General features: G+C 41.2%; 1 protein-coding gene across 2 annotated transcripts; it reads right to left on the reverse strand.

The window, feature by feature from the left end:
- Window positions 1-3,353: 3,353 nt before the first annotated feature.
- On the reverse strand, window positions 3,354-14,039 carry LOC101745030 (UBX domain-containing protein 4). Of its 2 annotated transcripts, none has more exons than XM_038016668.2 (11): window positions 13,572-14,039; window positions 12,221-12,358; window positions 11,160-11,285; window positions 10,346-10,378; window positions 8,986-9,173; window positions 8,585-8,701; window positions 8,118-8,213; window positions 7,188-7,338; window positions 6,534-6,661; window positions 5,184-5,355; window positions 3,354-4,862 (listed from the first exon to the last, which is right to left on the reverse strand). In XM_038016668.2, the coding sequence occupies exons 1-11, from the start codon at window positions 13,651-13,653 to the stop codon at window positions 4,627-4,629; spliced, it is 1,467 nt and encodes a 488-aa protein (XP_037872596.1). In that variant the 5' UTR covers window positions 13,654-14,039; the 3' UTR covers window positions 3,354-4,626. The 2 variants fall into 2 exon arrangements, with proteins under 2 accessions (XP_037872596.1, XP_037872601.1); XM_038016673.2 differs by having other exon boundaries at window positions 6,534-6,658; window positions 13,572-13,941.
- Window positions 14,040-20,876: the final 6,837 nt, after the last annotated feature.

Here is a 20,876-nt window from a genome sequence, read left to right on the forward strand (position 1 = left end):
TTAGGTGAGCTCACGGGGCTCAAACTTGACGACGTTGCTAACACGAACCCTAGCAAGAGCCGTGCTTCGCAGAATCTACCACCGGATCGGAAACGTGATCCACTGAGAAGATCCGGCGAGAAACTCAGTGGGCTGTGTCTGAGGGTTAATTTACTCGTCGAGCCCTTCGTCGCAAGCGACGGGTTCGTTATATTATATCATTTTTATTATCTATCATTTTAACATAATTATATCATTTTAACATAATATTTATCATATTTTAATAGTCTTCGAGTTACATTACACGGTGAAGGAATAACATCGTGTAATAAAATGGAAACCCGCAAAAGTTATAATTTGCGTAATTACTGGTGGTAGGACCTCTTGTGAGTCCGCACGGGTAGGTACCACCGCCCTGCCTATTTCTGCCGTGAAGCAGTAATGCGTTTCGGTTTGAAGGGTGGGGCAGCCGTTGTAACTATACTGAGACCTTACAACTTATATCTCAAGGTGGGTGGCGCATTTACGTTGTAGATGTCTATGGGCTCCAGTAACCACTTAACAACAGGTGGGCTGTGAGCTCGTCCACGCATCTAAGCAATAAAAAAAAATTAAAGGTTTGCCTTTTAATTACATAGTATGTTCTTCAAAATAGGTTTCAAGGGTGGGGCAGCCGTTGTAACTATACTTGAGACCTTAGAACTTATATCTCGAGGTGGGTGGCGCATTTACGTTATAGATGACATGTCCTTCTTCAAACGAGGCTTGTGGAGAGTATTAAGCGGTAGGCAGCGGCTTGGCTCTGCCCCTGGCATTGCTGAAGTCCATGGGCGACGGTAACCACTCACCATCAGGTGGGCCGTATGCTCGTCTGCCTACAAGAGCAATAAAAAAAAAAAAAAAAAAAAAAAGATGTCTATGGGCTCCAGTAACCACTTAACACCAGGTGGGCTGTGAGCTCGTCCACACATCAAAGCAATAAAAAAAAATAGATGGAATGATAATTTAATAATATGAATACCTTTGAAGTCCGCCATTATTACACCGATTTACATAATATACAATTTGTTGACCGGTGAAAAGCCTCTTTGGGAATTATGACGAAGGGTAGATCCCGTAGATCTTCCACCAAGCGGGTGTTATTGCTCGATAGACCGACGGTCCGAATATTGTTGTACTTGTATATATGTATGCTTATCTTGAAATTATCGTAAGCGAGTGATTCAGGCATCTGTCAAATGAAATTCAGTGGTTTTTACAACACCCACTGAGTTTCTCGCCGGATCTTCTCAGTGGGTCGCGTTTCCGATCCGGTGATATACTCTGCGAAGCACTGCTCTTACTAGGGTTAGTGTTAGCAAATTCACTCAGGTTGAGCCTGTGAGCTCATCTACTTATCAGCGCGAAGCTGGGATAGCCTCTTAGGCTACCAGAGAACAGGTAGGGCAAAAAAAAACCACGGCTCAAAATATCAGTTCGGAACAATAACAACAGAATGACTGACACCTGAAAACGAAGATTTCTCTGCTCACACATAACCCGACAAGCGTGAACATACCGTTAAAATGTTAATAGCAGAAAGAAAAACACACAAAACAGTAGCTAAGTACTCCGAAAGAGAAATGCCGTAAGATACATTACGTAAAACGAACGAATATTAAATTCTATTTCTGCTTTGAAGAAGACTCGTTTTTGCACGTCCTAATGCTGATTCTAAATTAACATAATTGCCCGTTAAAATACGTAATGAGCTTACTTTGTAATATTGTGTTCTTTGAGAAGCCATAATATATATACTCGGCTTTCTAATTTGAACTTCGTTACAATGATTGACATTTTTCGTTATTGTAAAGATGATTGTACCATGGTTCACTTGCGGACTAAATAATAATATTAATAATGGTCGGCTCGAAGTAAGTATAGAAGTAAGTAAGCACCAGCTTCCTCCAATGTTGCCTTGAATTGAATGTTTGAAATGTATTCAACTGATAATTATTTTTAATAAATGTATCTTTTTTATTTGTTTGGTTTTGTTAATTTTATGTATGTTTCAATGATACTATGTACACATATGGACTTGTGGTTGCTGAAATAAAATAAATCATTCATTCATTCATTCACTCATTCATTCATTCAATCATTCATTTAGACAGTGTTATTGAGCTTCTAACCACCTGTGGCACAGTTGCGCTCAGTGCGAGTTTCTTAACGTTCTCGATAGCGTAAAAGTTAACTCAAATTTGTATGGAGTATGAACAGCGCCCCTAGCGGCAATCGTAGGAAAACTTTGAGTTAACTTTGACGCTGTCGAGAACGTTAACTCGCACTAAGCACACTGAAGGAAAAACAAAGGCATAAAAAAACTAGAACGCCACGAGGAAAAGCAATTTTGTTATAAATACCCACATAAATAGTATTAAACATTCACGACTGTATCTCTATCTACATTGTAATTTCAGTTTATATTATTACTGGTGGTAGGACCTCTTGTGAGTCCGCGCGGGTAGGTACCACCACCCTGCCTATTTCTGCCGTGAAGCAGTAGCGCGTTTCGGTTTGAAAGGTGGAGCAGCCGTATTAGTGTAAAAACTGGGACCTTAAAACTATTATCTCAAGGTAGGTGGCGGCATTTACGTTGTAGGTGTCTATGGGCTCCAGTAACCACTTAACACCAGATGGGCTGTGAGCTCGTCCACCCATCTAAGCATAAAAATTTTTTTAATAACATGCCACTTTACCAATTTTTTCGGGAAAAAAGACTTACCTTGTATGTTTTTGGGGAGTCATCACAAGACACAAAAACGGACTAGAAATAGGGTAGGTAGTTTTTTCTGCTCATAGCTTCCTGCAGTCTCCAATCTACCCTCAATTGTGGCGCTTGCAACACGCCTGCATATGTGTAACTCATTACAAGCTAGTTTATTTTTATTATTGAGGGATTACTGGTGGCCGGGAGGCCTTTCCAGTTTTACCAGGACAGTTGGGCGAGCAAAGGCTTAGCATGTACATGTCTATGGGCTCCGGCAACCACTCATCATCAGTTAGGCCGTGAGCTCGTTAACACATCTAAGCAAAGCATTTTTTTTTATTGCATTAATGGGTGGACGAGTCCACAGCACACCTGGTGTTAAGTAGTTATATCGGCTGCCCTACCCTTCAAACCGAAACGCATTACTGCTTTACAGCAGAAACAGGCAGGGTAGTGGTACCTACCCGCGCGGACTCAGAAGAGGTCCACCACCAGTACCTAAATAAAGTTTATGACAATTTCGTGATTATTGACCACAAATGACGTCACGCCGTATGCTTCACATAGATTCAACTGACTTAAAAAAAAAACAAGAAATAGTGAATCGAATAAATCAAACAAAAGATTAAACTTTAAGTGTTTTAATAATACATACAACCACAAAGTCGGAAGTGCCTCTAGCTAACAGCAGAATTCACAACTTTAATGCTATAAATTTAAGGTTTACATTTATTTTCATAAAAAAAAAATACTAATCACGACAACCGATAATATGTTGTTGCTCTCAATTCCACAAAACTACAGTAAAATTACAATTTTTTGATTATTTTATTTATTTAAATATGACTTATTATATTATTATGTGATAAATATGATTTCTACAATTATTATTAACATCATTATTATGTTTCGCATAAGGAAAGAAAGAAAGAGAGAAACAAAGATAGAAAGAAAGAAGATATCTTCTCAACATCATTCTCATACCTGCGTGTGAACAACGAACAAACAGACAATTATTTAGAATAGTGATATAAACCTGGTCTGGTCTCCACAACACCATCTTATGATATTAATTAACATTGATAACAATAAATGAACAAATATTTCAGTAAAATATACATTTTAATGTCGATTTAAGAAGAATCCGATCGCGTCATTGCTTAAAATCGCTTTTGCCTTATTTTTCGTATTTTTGAGGGTAGATTTAAAATTTTGATTACCGCGATTTTTATTTTAAAAAAAAAAGCCACAGGGACAGAAAAAGGGATAGCGTTCACTAGAATAAGATCAAGATTGATTTGCCACATTCAAACTTGTATTAGTGGACATCTTTCAGCTGGGCTCCAGTCGAGATTTATCTTTGACAGAATATTAATTACAAAACTAATTGAATGTGGGATCAAAATAAGGGCAGGATTGGTCAGAGGTTGGGCCGGGGGGCGGGCCCCCCTCACCCCCCGTCCATATCAAAACATCGGGTTCAAAAGCATTGATGTTGTATACTTAAATCTTCATATAACACTCAGATGTCAGGGGGGTCGATGACCTGTGAGGACACGCAGTGATGAGGGTAGCAAATATCACCATTGGGGGCAATTAAAAAAAAATTTTGCAACCATATTAACTACTAGATATATGAGGTACAAATATTCAATTCAAATTTCAAAGTTATTACGGCTAATGTTACTGAATTTTCACCTTTATTTCAAAGACAAAAGAAGCTGTTTCACGGGCCCACACAGTCTGAGGCTATCGTAGGTCGAAGGTACCGGAATGATCAGCTTTGATGAGTGAAGGGAGCCATGATGCCGTGGAGATCACGAGCTTCAGACAAACTCTAGGATATGTTTGTGCTCGGGGGACCCTTAGTCCTGAGCACCCTTGGAAGGCGTGGTCGGTTACATCTGCTGCGTTGAGTTACCGTTCCAGGTGTTGTTGTCGTCGCTAGCCCCGGTGTCCCCGGGCAGACGGTGCACGTTCCCCCTCCGGCGCAGGCCGGGGGGCGCCGCGCGGGAGGGAGAGTGGGGATCGGGGGAGCGCGGCGCCGCCGGGGGGAACAGCCTAGATCTGATCCACTGGTAGACCTGCTGGCTCGGCTCCAGCACGAGGGTCGAGAACAGGCTCGAGAAGAATGCTGGGCAAACATTCAACACAGTTGAAAGTTTATTGGTGCTGGGACCTTTTGTGAGTACGCGCGGGTGGGTACCACCACCCTGCCTATTTCTGTCGTGAGGCAGTAATGCGTTTCGGTTTGAAGGGTGGGGCAGCCGTTGTAACTATACTGAGACCTTAGAACTTACATTTCAAGGTGGGTGGCGCATTTAAGTTGTAGATGTCTATGGGCTCCAGTAACCACTTAACACCAGGTGGGCTGTGAGCTCGTCCACCCATCTAAGCAATAAAAAAAAGCGATATAATAATTTTATTGCTTTGGTTCTTTTATTGATGCACTCACCGAGCAGCGAGGCGAAGGAGGAAGTGAGTGCGGGCGCGGGGGGTGCGGCGCGCACGGGCAGCACCAGCACGGCGCCCGACGGGACCAGCCCCTGCGCCGCCAGGGACTCCGCCCCCGCCGTCAGCTCGCGCCGCGGGAACGCCGTCCACAGCGTGAAGCTGGACGGCTGCAGCTGGGGACCAGACGTAGTCCACCTCAACCTTCACGTTCAGACCACACTGGCCACCGTCTCCAGCCGTGCGAGCATCAGGCGCACTCATCGTGACGTGCTCTCCTGCCTTTGTGACTGTCCACCGACCCAGTTTGTTGTCCCTACCTACTCTCTGGTAGCATATGAGGCTATTTCCGCTACGCGCGGGTAGGTGAGCTCACGGGCTCAACCTGAGAGAATTTGCTAAAACTAGCCCGGGAAGGATGATGGAAGAGATGCGCTCCGCACTAAACGCTTCAATTTCCCCCCTTTACCTTTTCTTGAGTTCTGCCTCATTCGGGGTTCTGACGTGGGTTGTTGAGCGATAGACCTTAGTCAGTTCGACTCCGACATGCCCCGCCCTCCATCCCCAGTGAAGGGCGGAAGTCCGGCGATTCCCTCCAGACAAAAAAAAAAAAGAAACACTAGCCCTAGCAAGAGCAGTGCTTCGCAGAATCTACCACTGAGAAATTTAATGGGCTGATTTACTCTGGGTTAATTTACTCATTGAATTCTTCGACGAGGACGGTAACCTGTTCTTGAGGGTCCTAAAAGCGCCGAGAGTGAATCCAGGGGATCCGATAAGACATGTTTCGAGCGTCGGCGGTTTGGCGTTGCCCCGTCGCGGTTCGATAAGTCCGACCGACAATGACCACTCAATCTATCTATATCTATATAAATAAAAATGATGAATTGCAATTCGTTAGTCTCGCTAAAATTCGAAAACGGCTGGATCGATTTGGCTAATTTTGGTGTTGAATTATTTGTGGAGGTCCAGAGAAGGTTTAAAATATAGATAAATATGAAAATGCTCGGAATTGAATATAAATAACAATTTTGTTTTTCCTTTGATGTGTCCTTCGTCGGACGGATTCCTTTTGTTTGTTTACTTTATACAAAAGTTTAGGTCTTTTATTTATCGATTGAGGCACTACGAGGTCTGCTGGGTCACCTAGTTAAAAATAATTTTTAATAGTGTACATGTACATATGTATATATTAGTGTGTTTATCGGTCCCCAAGGACCCCGATCCCCAAGGTCCTCGGTCCCCAAGATCCTCGATCCCCAAGGTCCCCAAAGTCCCCTGTCCCCGGTCCCCTGTCCCTGGTCCCCAGTCCCCAAGGTCCCCGACCCCCAAGGTCGTCCCCCCAGGGGCTCACCTGTGCGCTGCGGCTGACGTGCGCGCGCAGGTCCTCCACGGTGGCGTCGGCCGCGAACTGCGCCGAGTGCGAGGAGCCGTCGGGCAGCTTGAACTGCACGCGCGCCCCCGCGCCGTCCCCCCCTGCTGCTGACAACGGACCAACGTACAGATTGCGGTGCGAAAAATTACAATTTGCGTTATCACTGGTGGTTGGACCTGTCTTGTGTGTCCGCGCGGGTAGGTACCACCACCCCGCCTATTTCTGCCGTGAAGCAGTAATGCGTCTCGGTTTGAAAGGCGGGGCAGCCGTTGTAACTATACTGAAACCTAAGAACTTATATCTCAAGGTGGATGGCGCATTTACAGTACGTATTTACCAGGTGGGCTGTGAGCTCGTCCATCCATCTAAGCAATAAAAAAATATATATATTTATTGCTTAGATAGATGGATGAGCTCACAGTCCATCTGGTGCTAAATGGTTATCGGAGCCCATGGACATCTACAACGTAAATGCCGCTATGGAATGAGCTCCCCTCCACGGTGTTTCCCGAGCGCTGTGACATGTCCTTCTTCAAACGAGGCTTGCGGAGAGTATTAAGCGGTAGGCAGCGGCTTGGCTCTGCCCCTGGCATTGCTGAGGTACATGGGCGACGGTAGTTGTTCAAGACTTACTTCCCGGCAGTTGCGCGGGGGGCGCGGGCTTGGGGTCTGGGGGCGCGGGGGCGAGGTCCCGGGCGCGCCTCTCGGCCCGGTCCTGCGCTATCTGCTGCAGGATCCGCTGCCGGGCGAGCTCGTTTTCAAGCTTCTCCCGTTTCCTCTCTTCCTGTAACGAGACGAGACATTGCATCGGGAATACGAATGGCGGTTTTTTTAATACCGCCAAATCCTTCCAAGTGTTTCTATGAGGTACTCTAGAATGTTTTGAGACAAATTCGTCCCCAAGCCAGCGAAACCGATCCAAATTAATATTATAAATGCGCACGTGTGTTTGTTCACGTCGAAACGAAGTAACTGACTGACATATATATATCTATATATTAATACGCGAAGCAAAAACTTTGCATCCCTTTTTACGAAAATTGCGCAGACGGAGGAGTATGAAATTTTCCACACTTATAGAGAATATAGAGAAGGAGTGCAGCATGCTTATTATTTTTTTAAGTAATGCTAATAATACCTTAAATCAATAAAGAAAACATTACGCACACTACCATGTATTTGACACACACACATATATATACTCTTTGTTTATTGCCAAACTTTAGTTATTGCTCAAAGTCTATGGTCAAATAGAGAATAGGTTAATATTGTTTATCTTCAATATTATTTGTCTATAGTGTAGTCTTGGCGAAATCTGTGATGATAGAAGTACAATAGTCTTTGACAATAAAACCTTAATAATGTTCAAACTTATAATTTCAATTAATTATAGTCGAATTTCGACTACTGCGGGACCACTAGTTTTGTTAAAATGGCAGCTCGAGGTCAGAAGAAAGAAAAAAAGAACATTTGACTCCCACAAGACACGACGTTTTGTTATCACGTGATGTCCATGGGCTCGTAACCCCTTCACGTCGAGCGGGCCGTAAGCTCATTGCATACTTGTATCTGCTTCAGTTCCTGTTCCGCTTGCCACTTCTTGAGTTCCGTGACCCCTTTGCCGGTGGCGCGTCGTTCTATCTCCCTCTGCTTTTCGAGCTAGAAAGAGATGAAGCATTATTATTTAAAAAAAAATTGCGCATTTCCCGCGGCGAATGTTGAGGGGGTTGAGGGTGTGCGGCGCGCTGCCATGAAGCAATCTGATTGTCAAAAGGAACCGGAAGGCTGGTTCTGGTCCAGCATGGTGTTCCGGGACACCAGCGGTACCGTCTGACGGGTCACCGTACCTAGACGATTGACGTTGCACAACCTTCGATTCGCCTCGTCCTTTAGTAGGGGTAGGGCCCTAATCATCCCTCGAGTCCTACGGTCCCCGAAATCTACAGACCAGTCCCCAAAGCGCGGGGACCTCGTAGGAGATTTGACCCCCAGCCCAAAAAAATCGTATAATAGTGTTAGCATAAACTAACCTCCTTCTCTTTCTCCTCTTTCTCTCTGCGTCTCGCTTCTATCAGTAGCTTGGTGCGTTCCAACTTGTCTTCTATTTCGGTCAAGGTCTCCATCCCCGAAGGTTTCTGCTGGTTGGCCTATGAGAATCTCTTATTATTGTATGTGTATTTATCTTGACAATTTCGACAGAGTCGTGCTTCTCATAATCTACCACCGGATCGGAAATGCGACCCACTGAGAATATCCGGCGAGACAGACTACTGTGATTTATATTACTATAATTATTCCCTGTTTATTTGTTTTTTATTGTCATTATATAATTTCGAATGCTTGAATATTATACGTATTTTAATAAAATTATTGTTTGTTTTCTACATTGACGATACACTAGTGGTCTGCGAGGAGAAAGAAGATCACGCACCTCGCTGTCCGTCGGCTCGGGCGATTCGTCCGCCGGTGAGGCGGAGTCGTCCGCTGGGGGGGCAGAGTCCCGGCTGGGCCCCGGCTTGTCGTGCTTAGGCCTGGGCACGCGCACGCATATCTCATCGCCGCAGACTAACTCGTAGTTATCAGACTCCGAATATTCGTCTAATACTTTGATGAAGGCATCTTCGGAGGAACGGAGGGAACTGAATTGACCTCATTGGCATTCATTGAAACTTAAGATAAAGATAAAGAAGCCTTTATCAGCAACCTTATTTCATATTTAGGGACATACTATTCATTTTTTTCTTTGCATTTGACATCGGCTAAGATTGTTTTGCTTTCGCATAGGCCTCTTTTTTTTTATTGCCTTTGTAGGCAGAGGGGCATACGGCCAACCTGATGGTGAGTGGTTACCGTCGCCCATGGACTTCAGCAATGCCAGGGGCAGAGCCAAGCCGTTGCCTCCCCCAAATCCTAACATAAATTCCGGTCGTGGCATTTCCTCTTCCACGTGGAGCATGTAACGGCTTTTATGTCGTCTACCCATCTTTGGAACGGTCGTCCTTTTAATCTTTTCCCCTCTCGAGGGTACCATTCAGTTACTAATTTAGCACATTTTTCTGTTTTGCTACTTATTAAATGACCTATTGGAACTTAATTAATTACTAATATATGTCGTGGATAACGACTTAAGTAATATTGAGACAATGTTTTGATTTTTATTTTTTTTTAATCATAAAACATTGTTTTGATAAATATCACAAAAATGTAGGGTAGACGCCGTAACGCCAGAGTATATATATACTATATTATATAACTATTATATTTACATACGCACATGCTATCTTGTTATATACATATATATAAAATTATTTATGAACAAAAAACGTTTGCATTATTTTCGTTTATAATAAACTAGCTTTTGCCCGCGACTTCGTTCGCGTGGAATAGTTACTTTGGCATAACGCTAAATTTTCCCTCCCACTTCATTTACGTAGAAAGTGAAAATATTTTGAAACATTCTTTATTGGTGCTCCACTTGTATCGGTTTAATGATGTTATAATATAGCCTTCCTCAATAAATGGGCTTTCTAACACTGAAATAATTTTTCAATTCAGACCAGTAGTTCCTGAGATTAGCGCGTTCAAACAAACAAACAAACTCTTCAGCTTTATAATATTAGTATAGATACACAGAACATCAGAATGCCAAGTTATTTAACTTGTTCTCTGTAAACCGGAGACTCTCCAAACAAGATCTGAGCAGTTAGCTCATCGCTTCTGACTTTAACCCGGACAGTTACTGCCATACCATCTCAACCTCCCCTGTTCTAAAATACTAGATCATTTAATACCTGAATGATCATTAATCTTCGGATTTTCTTGCCCTGTAAAGGAGAGAGAAAAAAGAATTTAAAACAGTCGTAGGCTTTATACTACGTCAATATTATAAAGCTTCTAGACATCACAGCAAGAGTGCCAACCTTGAGACGTGAGGTCGATGGCTTCGCATACCCATCTACCACACCCTTCAAACTGGAACGCATGACAGCTTCGCGGCAGAAACAGGGCTATTCCTACCCTCTTGCAACACATCCTACCACAAAATAAACATACAGATATGGTATATTTGGCGGTAGCTACCATACCGCGCAAGATATTTGACAGATTTCTGAATCGGTATAGCGGTAGGCAGCGGCTTGGCTCTACCCCTGGCATTGCCAAGTCCATGGGCGACGGTAACCACTCACCATTAGGTAGCTGTATGGTTTTTTTTCCTACCTAAGCTGATGGTCTAGAGCGACCATATCAGCATCACCGGGCTAAGCCATATGTTCCTCTGACGCTGACGCTAAGCTCGCTGACGATAATATCGACATAAACAGTGATGGATTACGGGTAGGTACCACTCTGCCTATTTCTGTCGTAAAGCAGTAATGCGTTTCGGTTTGAAGGGCCGGGCAAACGTTGTAACTATACTGAGACTTTAGAACTCATATCTCAAGGTGGGTAGCGGCATTTACGTTGTAGATGTCGATGGGCTCCGGTATCCACTTAACACCAGGTGACCAGTAGACCACCATGTAGGCAACAAATAAAAAAAAAATCTCATTGTTTACTCCTAAATACGTCTTTAATGATATTTCTATTAATTAGTATGATACTTGCGATGTTCCGCTAGTATCCTATCGATCCTCGCGGACAGATTGTCGGCGTCCACACCAGCGCAGACCACTTCGAGAGGAGTACCATTCCTGCCGATGAAGAATAATGACGGCACCGGCACGATTTGATCTGAATTCGATTTAAGGATGAACGTGTGAAGATCCAAAGCCTTAAGTTGAGTGAACGTCCGTTGACGTCGCAGTGTGAGTGGTGCCATAAATGACTTTTTTTTTAAAAGGGATTTTATGACCTGATAATTAAGACCTTTAAGTCATGTCTTATTTTTATTTATATTCATAAATTTTATGAAAAATGATAGTGATAGTGAGTGAATAGTGAAATAAATTAAATGAAATGAAGATGATTAATTTGAGACCTTAATCAACAGGAATGAAATGAAAAGAAATAAAATGAGATAAGATGATATGGAATGAAATATAATCTTAGTAAAATGGCGGTCATTTACTGAGATTTTTTCAGTGGACTTTTTGGAGGTTCTCGAGAAGTTACGTCCAGCAGTTTTGTTTCAATTTTCCACATTTGTGCACTTTCACAGATATTAAACAGTTAATAAACCAGGGCTATTACACATTTAAACCTGAAGAAACACCATATAGACAAAATAAAACAAATCACACAACTTCACTCCTCGCGCTCCCACCAAATAGTCGCCATAAATGACCTTGACATTCAGTAGTGCTGTATAACCCTTCGACTGATTCAAACACCGTCCAGCTTTGGAATGAGTTCCCCTCTACGGGGTTATCCGAGTGTTATAACATGTCCTTCTTCAAACGAGGCTTGTGGAGAGCACTCTGCCCCTAGCATTGTTGACGTTTAATGTGTTACAGATAGACGAGCATACGGGCCACCTGATGGTCAGTGTTCACCATCGCCCATGCATAATACCTATGCAAAGTTACACATCATTTGGCCTAATAGTTCTCGAGTTTTAATTGAACATACATACACAGAACAGCCTTTTTTATACATATTATGTGTATATCTAAAATTAATGAATTACAATAAACTCTATTGAATATTAATTACAATGAAAAGGATACATATTTGTGCGAAATGTGTATAGTTGGTTGATCCACTCTTCAGATTGACGGCCAGAAAGTTTGATTCATTTGAGAGTTTCGATCTGACCACAACATCGTTAAGCGTCGATGACATTTCGTCGGACAAGTCATTGTCACCTGTGTAAAAAATAAAAAGCACCATAGTTGATTGTACTTGATCACCATTTTCATTGAACTTGTCGAATCTGAGAAGAGTTAGAAGAAGAAACTGACCCAGACACAACCAGCTCAGTTTTTTGACGGATTTTCTCAGTTACTGGTGGTGAGACCTCTTGTGGTACAGAGTAGCAGCAGAGAAGCAGTAATGCGTATCGGTTTGAAGGGTGAGGTAGCTGTTGTAACTATACTCGAGACCTTATATCTCAAGGTAGGTGGCGGCATTTATGTTGTAGACGTCTATGGGCTCCAGTAACCATTTAACACCAGGTGGGCTGTGAGATCATCCACCCAACTAAGCAATAAAAAAAAATTTAATCAATTTGTCGATAACAAATAAAGACTTGTGTGATTTATTATTTTTCTATTTTCTGTGTTTAGTTACACAATCATTAAATGTCTTAACTTTAACAACATATAAGTTTAGGGGCATCCGCTACAAGATGTCGATAGTTTCTATACAAAAATTATTATGTTTTTACAGTGTGTATAGAATATATGAGTTTACAGTGTCTCTATTCAGCCTGTTAAAAAGAGACTTTCAGCTTCTTCCATAGCTTTCTGTCCCTTGTTACTCTCACACACAAATGGTCCCAGTGCAAAATCTAAATGGTTCTCCCACACTCCAGACCTCAAAAAAATTAACACTAAGAGATCCTTAGAGATCAACTGTTTTTTTTCCTACCTATAGTAGCCTGTCAGTAGCCTGTTCTGATGAGAGAGCTTACTGGGCTCAGTCCGAGAGAATTTAACATTTACAGTGCTTTGCTGGATCTATGACCGGATCAAAGTCGCCACCCACTGAGAAGATCCAATGAGAAACTCAGTGTTTATACACTAAGCAGTGTAATGGTGTGCCAGCATCCCAGTTTACTGATAAATCTTTAAAAGCACCTCGTTTATTGGGAATGGCATGTTGTTGTTGTTTGTCGTAATCCTAAGAGACCCCGCAGGTACATAAGGCCCTCACAAGTTTTCTCCACTTCATACTGTCTTGCGCTTGCCTTTTAACATCATTCCAGGTCGTCCCGGCAGTTCTCGTCTCGTTTTCGACAGTACATTGCCAAGTGTGTACAGGGCGTCCTGGTCTTCTCCTGCCGCGCGGTTGCCATTCAAACGCGATTGATCCTGCATAGACTCCGTTGATATATGAACACTGTAAATTATTTCTTACCTTGTATGAAAACCACGAAAATTGTATTCCTCTGTTTCGATAGATTCACGGCCTCCGCGATGCTACCGTTGTACCAACGCATGGTAAGCTTTCAATATCACAGAATTCAGTCAAGTTTTTTAATTTGATTAATGTTTTAAAGGACTAATCACAACGATTGATTCAACAAAATAATTCACCGACATGACACAACAGATTTTGACAATTGACGTGTTTGTTTTTTAGTTTTTTTTCCCCATCGTGGCTGTCATTCTTGTCGTTTATAAACAAGATAAAATTTTATTGGGCATAAATCTGCCCCTTTTAAGAATTTTTTGCCATTAGAATTTATTTTCTTCTTTAAAAGTTAATCGATGAGGCATTAAAGTTTTTTTTCAAGTATTAGTTAGTTATTATGGTACAATTTGAAATTCATATCAATTCTTACAATATTTTCAATTAAAATGCATTTCACGGTGACCGTAAAACACAAATGATTTACGTGATTGTCTATGCCTATTTTCATGTGACCTTGTGAAAAACTATTCAGCAATAGATGGCAGTGTTCTCAATTTAGGCAACGTCGTACTATCGGACGCTAGATGGCAATGTACGAATGTTTAAAATTAGCGTCAAGTTTAACTACGCTTCCCACGAGTATTTTATGTGTGGGAGACTGCTATGCTCTCTTTGGTGACACAGTCAATGAGTCATTTCTTAATAGAAGAAGTTCACGGAGCTTGCATATCGGCCGCATCTATTAAACACACAAAAAGTATAAAAATAAAAACCGGTTAGATACTTTAATAGTTTCTGTGATTTGATTTTTCTAGAATAACAATTGTGTTACTCAATTGAAGTAAGCTAATATTCAAACACATCTAGTCGTTGGGTCTTCGTGTCCCCTTGCGGAGGCACGGATCGAGCCTCGGGGCAATCCCCTCTGCCCGGGCTTGGACTCCCTGCCAGACGAGGCAGGGGTGATGAAGTTGCTGGTACGATTCTTGAGTGGGTCGAGTTTTGTTGTGTGGGTCGAATCGAGAATTTGGCATGAAGTTTGTCTTAAACTTCTCTTCACTCTTCCCTTTTCCTTTCTTTCTTCTTCTCTCTTCTTTCTTCTCGTGGTGTGAAAACACATCTAGCTACGGGCTGTATGTTTAAAAAGCAAAATGTACAGATTAACTTTTGAAATAAATACTTTGTAGTTAAAAGTACAGATTGTTTGTCAATGTTTTGGGAGAGCTGTTAACGACACAGTGGTCTTCTTCAATATCGATAAGTACAGCAACTTATGCTTTGGCAGTGGTACTATTAGAGCTACTAACGCCCTAACTAGCCCTTTATCAGAATTGACAGTGGATCGGGAGGACTCGAGACTCCGTGTCCAGAGAATCAGTGGAAGTTGGCAGTGGCGTGTCTACTCAGGAGTCTGGTCTACGACGGTTACGGTGTGAGTAGCGTGATCATATTGTTTTTCGTGTCAAAGCGGACGACTACGGAATGTCGTATATAAATAAATATATATGTAGGGTAGGTCGGGGTAAGATGTAATTTAAGTCCAAAATAAAAAATATGAATTAAAAAATGACTTGAAATAATTTATTATGGTATCTCACCAACTTGCCCTTAAAATAATATTTATAAATAAATTCGCAACAAAAAAAAAATCTTTTCTACAGCAAAATTAAGAGCTACTACTTTAGTATATATTTTGTAATAAAGGATTTGGCATAAGTTTTTTATTTTTATTATTGTCATTGTTTAGATTGTAAATTGTAAATTGATTAGATTGTATTCTTCTACCCACTCATTCAAAGCTTTCCTTCGTTAAGAACGGCTAGCTGGTAGAAAACTCAATTGTTGAGTTAAGCTCGCCATTTTTTATATCTTATCGCAATTACTGTATTATATTAACTGTGTGTACAATCTATATATTAATACGTGAAGCAAAAACTTTGTATCCCTTTTGACGAAAATTGCGCGGACGGAGGAGTATGGAATTTCCCACACTTATAGAGAATATAGAGAAGAAGTGCACAATGCTAATTTTTTTTTAAATAATGCATAAAAGATACATTAAATCAATACAGAAAACATTACACACACTACATACCATGTATTTGACGCACACACGCATGCATACCTACTATTAATTATTGTCCAACGTTTGTTCTTGACGTCTGTGGTCAAATTGAGAATAGATTAAATATTGTTTGTCTTTATTAATATTTGTCTAAAGTGTAGCTTTGGCGAAAGTTGTGATTATAGAAGTATAAAATACAATCATAATAGTGTACAAACTTACAATTCTAATTAATTATAGACGCATTTCGACTACTGCGGGACCTCTAGTAAAGAATAAAGAAGTAAGTATTCGGTAAGTTTCTAATAAACACGTGCACAACAGATAAATGACAGCGGGACAATTTTGTTCTCGTTGGGGACAGCGGGACGGAGAGCCTGAAAGCCCGGGTTGGTACCACCGTCCTGTCTATTTCTGCCGTAACAGTAAACAGTAATACTGTGTTCCGGTCTGAAGGACAGGATAGCCGGTGTAACATACATAAGGCTGCCCATCCAGGCCAGGATAGGCAGCGCATCTGAGTCACTGATGTAGTTTGGATGTCTATGGGCGACGGTTATCATTTCCCATCAGATGAGCCGTAAGCTCGTCTGCCTATCGAAAGCAACAAAAAAAAAAAAAAAAAGCGGGACAATACCGCCCGAAGCGGGACGTATGGTCACGTTAGGTAAGAGGGTATCGTGTCGCGTTGACGTCATGAAGAAGCACTCCGACGCTGTCTTCATATTCACCAGGATGGCCTGGAAGATCAAGGATCAAGGATCAAGAGATCATCGTTAAGATGTTTGAGAACTATCTATCTGTTTTTGAGCGAAGCTCACACTCGCATAGGTCATTTTAGACAAATTTAATTGGCCAATTTATTCGGGCGATTACTGGTGGTGGGACCTCTTGTGAGTCGAAGTCGTTGTGGCCTATAAGACGGCCAGTGCATTCGTGTTGAGCGATGCACCGGTGTTCGAATCCCGCAGGCGGGTACCAATTTTTCTAATGAAATACGTTTAACGGCCGTCTGGTGTAGTGGTAAGTGACATGGTCACTACACAGGGGGGTCGCAGGTTCGAATCCCGCCAAGGGAAGATATTTGTATGATAAATATAAATGTCTTTTCCAGGGTTATGGATGTCTATTAAATATATGTATGTGTATAATAAAAATCTTACATTTATTTCCGTTATCTGGTACCTGTAACACAAGTTCTTTACGAAATTATCACGGGACCAGTTAACGTGGTGTGACTGTTAGTAAATATTTATTTATTTATTTATTACTCAACAAATGTTCACGATTGACTTCCACGGTGAAGGAAATAACATTTGATTTTTATTACACAACATTGTGTAATAAAAATCAAACCCGAAAAATTATAATTTGCGTAATTACTGGTGGTGGGACCTCTTGTGAGTTCGCACAGGTAGGTACCAACACCCTGTGTATTTCTGCCGTGAAGCAGTAATGCGTTTCGGTTTGAAGGGTGGGGCAGCCGTTGTAATTATAATTGAGACCTTAGAACTTGTATCTCAAGGTGGGTGGCACATTTACGTCGTAGATGTCTATGGGCTCCAGTTTCCACTTAACACCAAGCGGGCTGTGAGCTCGTCCAACCATCTAAGCAATAAAAAAAAAGTGGTTTTGTACTTCTATAGTGTCTCTTTATTACGAAGACAGTATACGTTATTAGACATGTCATTTCAAGGGAGAATGAAAACAATTTCCGAATTTGGATAATTTAAGTCAACGTAAAACCCGCTATATCTACACTAGCATAAAGTCGAAATTTCAATAGCGTATCAGAAACGGCTTCACTGCACCCACCGAAGCGAAACCGATGGATCCGCGTCGTCAGATGTATAAGCCGGATGAACGAAAACTTCGTCTCGAGTATTCTAATTGTTATCTCGGAATGCGTTCCCCCAATTCTGTCGAACAAACAAAAAAATACTCTCAAGACTCTCTCCGCGCAAACTCGGACTAACTGCATTAACACAACGACACCCACAAATCATTCGCGATGAATAACCGACCGCACAACACAGACGGGGGAGACTCGAGTTAAGTACTGTAATGGATGTCGTCTCGTTTTGGGCCGCAAGTGAAACGGAACGCGCCGACACGCCCCTTCCGGTACAACGTCAAAATGACAGCGCGCCAAATTACACCAACGGTGCTTGATTTTTTTTTATACATATATTTTTGTTTTTAGCTAGGTACATGCACTTCAGCAAAGTTGTAGGCGAAATTATTGGCTCAATCTGAGAGAGTTTGACAACAGTAGTCCGTGAGACCGTAATTACGCAAAAAATGATTTGATTACTATATTTTTTTATTAGGTACTAAGCGCTTTTCTATTTTAATGAAAACTGACGTAACAGTTATTAAGAAGCTCAGCTGAAAAACAATGTTCAGACGATAGGACGAATAGTGAAGGAGATAGCTTTCAATTCTATCAACTTATATACATACGGAGACAAATATTTTTTACAAGTGACGCGTTTTCATCCTATATTATGATGATAATATATCTCCGTCGTGGGGTAAACAGAGGAATTTAGTCCATTAAGTTTCTCGCCGAATCTTCTCAGCGCGGTGCAATTCCTATCTGGTGGTATAATCAGCAAAGTACTGCTCTTATTGGGGCTAGTATTAATTCTCTCAGGTTGAGCCCGTGAGCTCACTTACTCATCCGGACGTAGCTGAAATACCCTCTTAGGCTACCAGCAAATAGGTAGGGACAAAAAGAGGAGACTATTACCTAATTTTAAATCTGTGGTGGATAGCCATCATACAACGCAAGATATTTGACAGATGCCTGAATCTCGCTTACGACATTTTCAACATAAGCTTGCATATATACAAGTTCCGAACAACCTTCGAACCGTCGGTCTACCGAGCAATATCGCCCGCTCGGTGAAAGATCTTGCCTGTATCTCTACAAATCTAAAACCAATGTACAGTATCATAAGCATCAGCCATCCGAATATCGTATTACCCTCCCAGTGGGAGACTGCATCTAATGGAACCCTTACAATTTTGACAGCTTCAATTGTCATCGTCCCCTTTTGGCGAGCTGTCAAATCGTCAACGCTAAGTTCGCGCGGTAATGCACTGCGAATTGATTATCAAATTATTACATTTGTACGGTAGGCAGTTATATAAATGCAATGGAGATTCCGCGCGTTTATTTCTCAATAGCGGCCCGCTCCGGCTCCGCTCGGGTCTTTAACAAAAATTTCAACGATATTTGACGTTGTTTTATTTTTTTAAATAAAAAAAAAACACTTATTGTGGCATAATTATAATAGTTAGACAAATGCTGTTGCGACACTTTTTGTAAATAATAATGTGTACTACAAAGTCGTGGTAAATTATTTTATTCTATCATAAATAGTTTTCGCAGGGCACGCGATGTAAAGAATATTTTAGGTAATGTTTTTACACCTTGGGTTACATTATTGGAGTTTTAGTTAGGATCCCTAAATTTTTTCAAAAAAGATTATGGCCTGTGTCACTCGGGAATAGTGTAGCTTCCAAACAGTGAAAGAATTTTTCAAATCGGTTCAGTAGTTTCGGAGCCTATTCAATACAAACAAACAAACAAATCTTTCCTCTTTATAATATTAGTATAGAAGTATAGATGGTCTAGATTTTGACTTGTATTATTAAACTAGGCGATGGTGATGATAAACATTTTTTTTATTGCTTAGACGGGTGGACGAGCTCACAGCCCACCTGATGTTAAGTGGTTACGGAAACCCATAGACATCTACAACGTAAATGCGCCACCCACCTTGAGATATAACTTTTAACGTCTCAGTATAGTTACAACGGCTGCCCCACCCTTCAAACCGAAACACATTACTGCTACACGGCAGAACAAGAGAACACTCACAAGAGCTCCTACCACCAGTAGAGATATTAGATTATTTATTAAAAATACGTATACATAAATTGAAAATCCATCCAGCATTCGCTTTCTGCAAAAGATCTTTAAACAAACATAAATAGAGGGGACTAAACCTACCTATCAAACGTTTGGGAGTCTAAACGACAAAGGGAAGACCTTCCATCGACCGGGTGATATTGCTCGGTAGACCGACGGTCCGAATGTTGTTGTTCGGAACTTGTATATAAGCAAGCTTATCTTGATAATGTCGTAAGCGAGATTCAGGCATCTGTCAAATATCTTGCGTTGTATGATGGCTATCCGGTTAGATTTACGGTTACTAGAGGTCCCGCAGTAGTCGAAATTCGACTATAATTAATTGGAATAGTAAGTTTGTACACTATTATGATTGTATTTTATACTTCTATAATCACAAATTTCGCCAAGACTACACTATAGAAAATATTAACAAAGACAAACAATATTTAATCTATTCTCAATTTGACAACAGACGTCAAGAACAAAAGTTTGACAATAAATAGTATGCATGCGTGTGTGCGTCAAATACATGGTATGTAGTGTGTGTAATGTTTTCTTTATTGATTTAATGTATCTTTTATGTATTATTTAAAAAAAAAATTAGCATTGTGCACTTCTTCTCTACATTCTCTATAAGTGTGGAAAATTTCATACTCCTCCGTCCGCGCAATTTTCGTAAAAAGGGATACAAAGTTTTTGCTTCACGTATTAATATATAGATAATGTTTGTTGCTTGAACAAAAGAAAAAAAAATACCTCAATATTTCGAATACAAGCGAACCAAATAAGAAAATTAACATCCAAGCGAGCGTACATCCCGATTCGTTCGTCTTAAGAATTCAAATTAAAATAACACGTAGCTACTAAATACGACAATCGATCGACTTGTCAATGTTTAACGTTTGTAAATCTAATTTCGTGCTAAATAATAATTAACGCGGTCGTTAATGCTTGACGACTTTTCAAATGTTGCTCTGTTGAGTATCTGTCATTTGAGTGGGTGGAATTTGTGACGGCACCTTTTTTTTCTCTACCTATTCTAGTAACCTCCAGGGGCTATTCTAGATTCACCGAACTAGTAGGTGAGCTCACGGGGCTCAAATCTGATGACGTTGCTAACACGAACCCTAGCAAGAGCCGTGCTTCGCATAATCTACCACTGGATCGCAAACGCGACGCAGTGAGAAGATCCGGCAAAAAACTCAGTGGGCTGTGTCTGTGGGTTAATTTACTCGCCGGGTTCTACGGGAACGATGACCGGTGCTTGGGGTACCTAAAAGCACCGTTAGTGGATCGGGAGGTTCCGTAATGACGTGTTTTG

This window comes from Bombyx mori, chromosome 2 (genome assembly GCF_030269925.1).
Source record: "Bombyx mori chromosome 2, ASM3026992v2".
Taxonomy (NCBI): Eukaryota; Metazoa; Arthropoda; class Insecta; order Lepidoptera; family Bombycidae; genus Bombyx; species Bombyx mori.

Bases quoted from the DNA above. Each gene is read 5' to 3' on its own strand.
- LOC101745030 (XM_038016668.2), bottom strand. From the start codon at position 13,653: ATGCGTTGGTACAACGGTAGCATCGCGGAGGCCGTGAATCTATCGAAA. The intron at 6,662-7,187 runs GTAAGTCTTGAA...GTCCGTTGTCAG, and splicing joins CCCCGCGCAACTGCCGGGAA to CAGCAGGGGGGGACGGCGCG. The intron at 5,356-6,533 runs GTGAGCCCCTGG...TCTGGTCCCCAG, and splicing joins ACGTCAGCCGCAGCGCACAG to CTGCAGCCGTCCAGCTTCAC.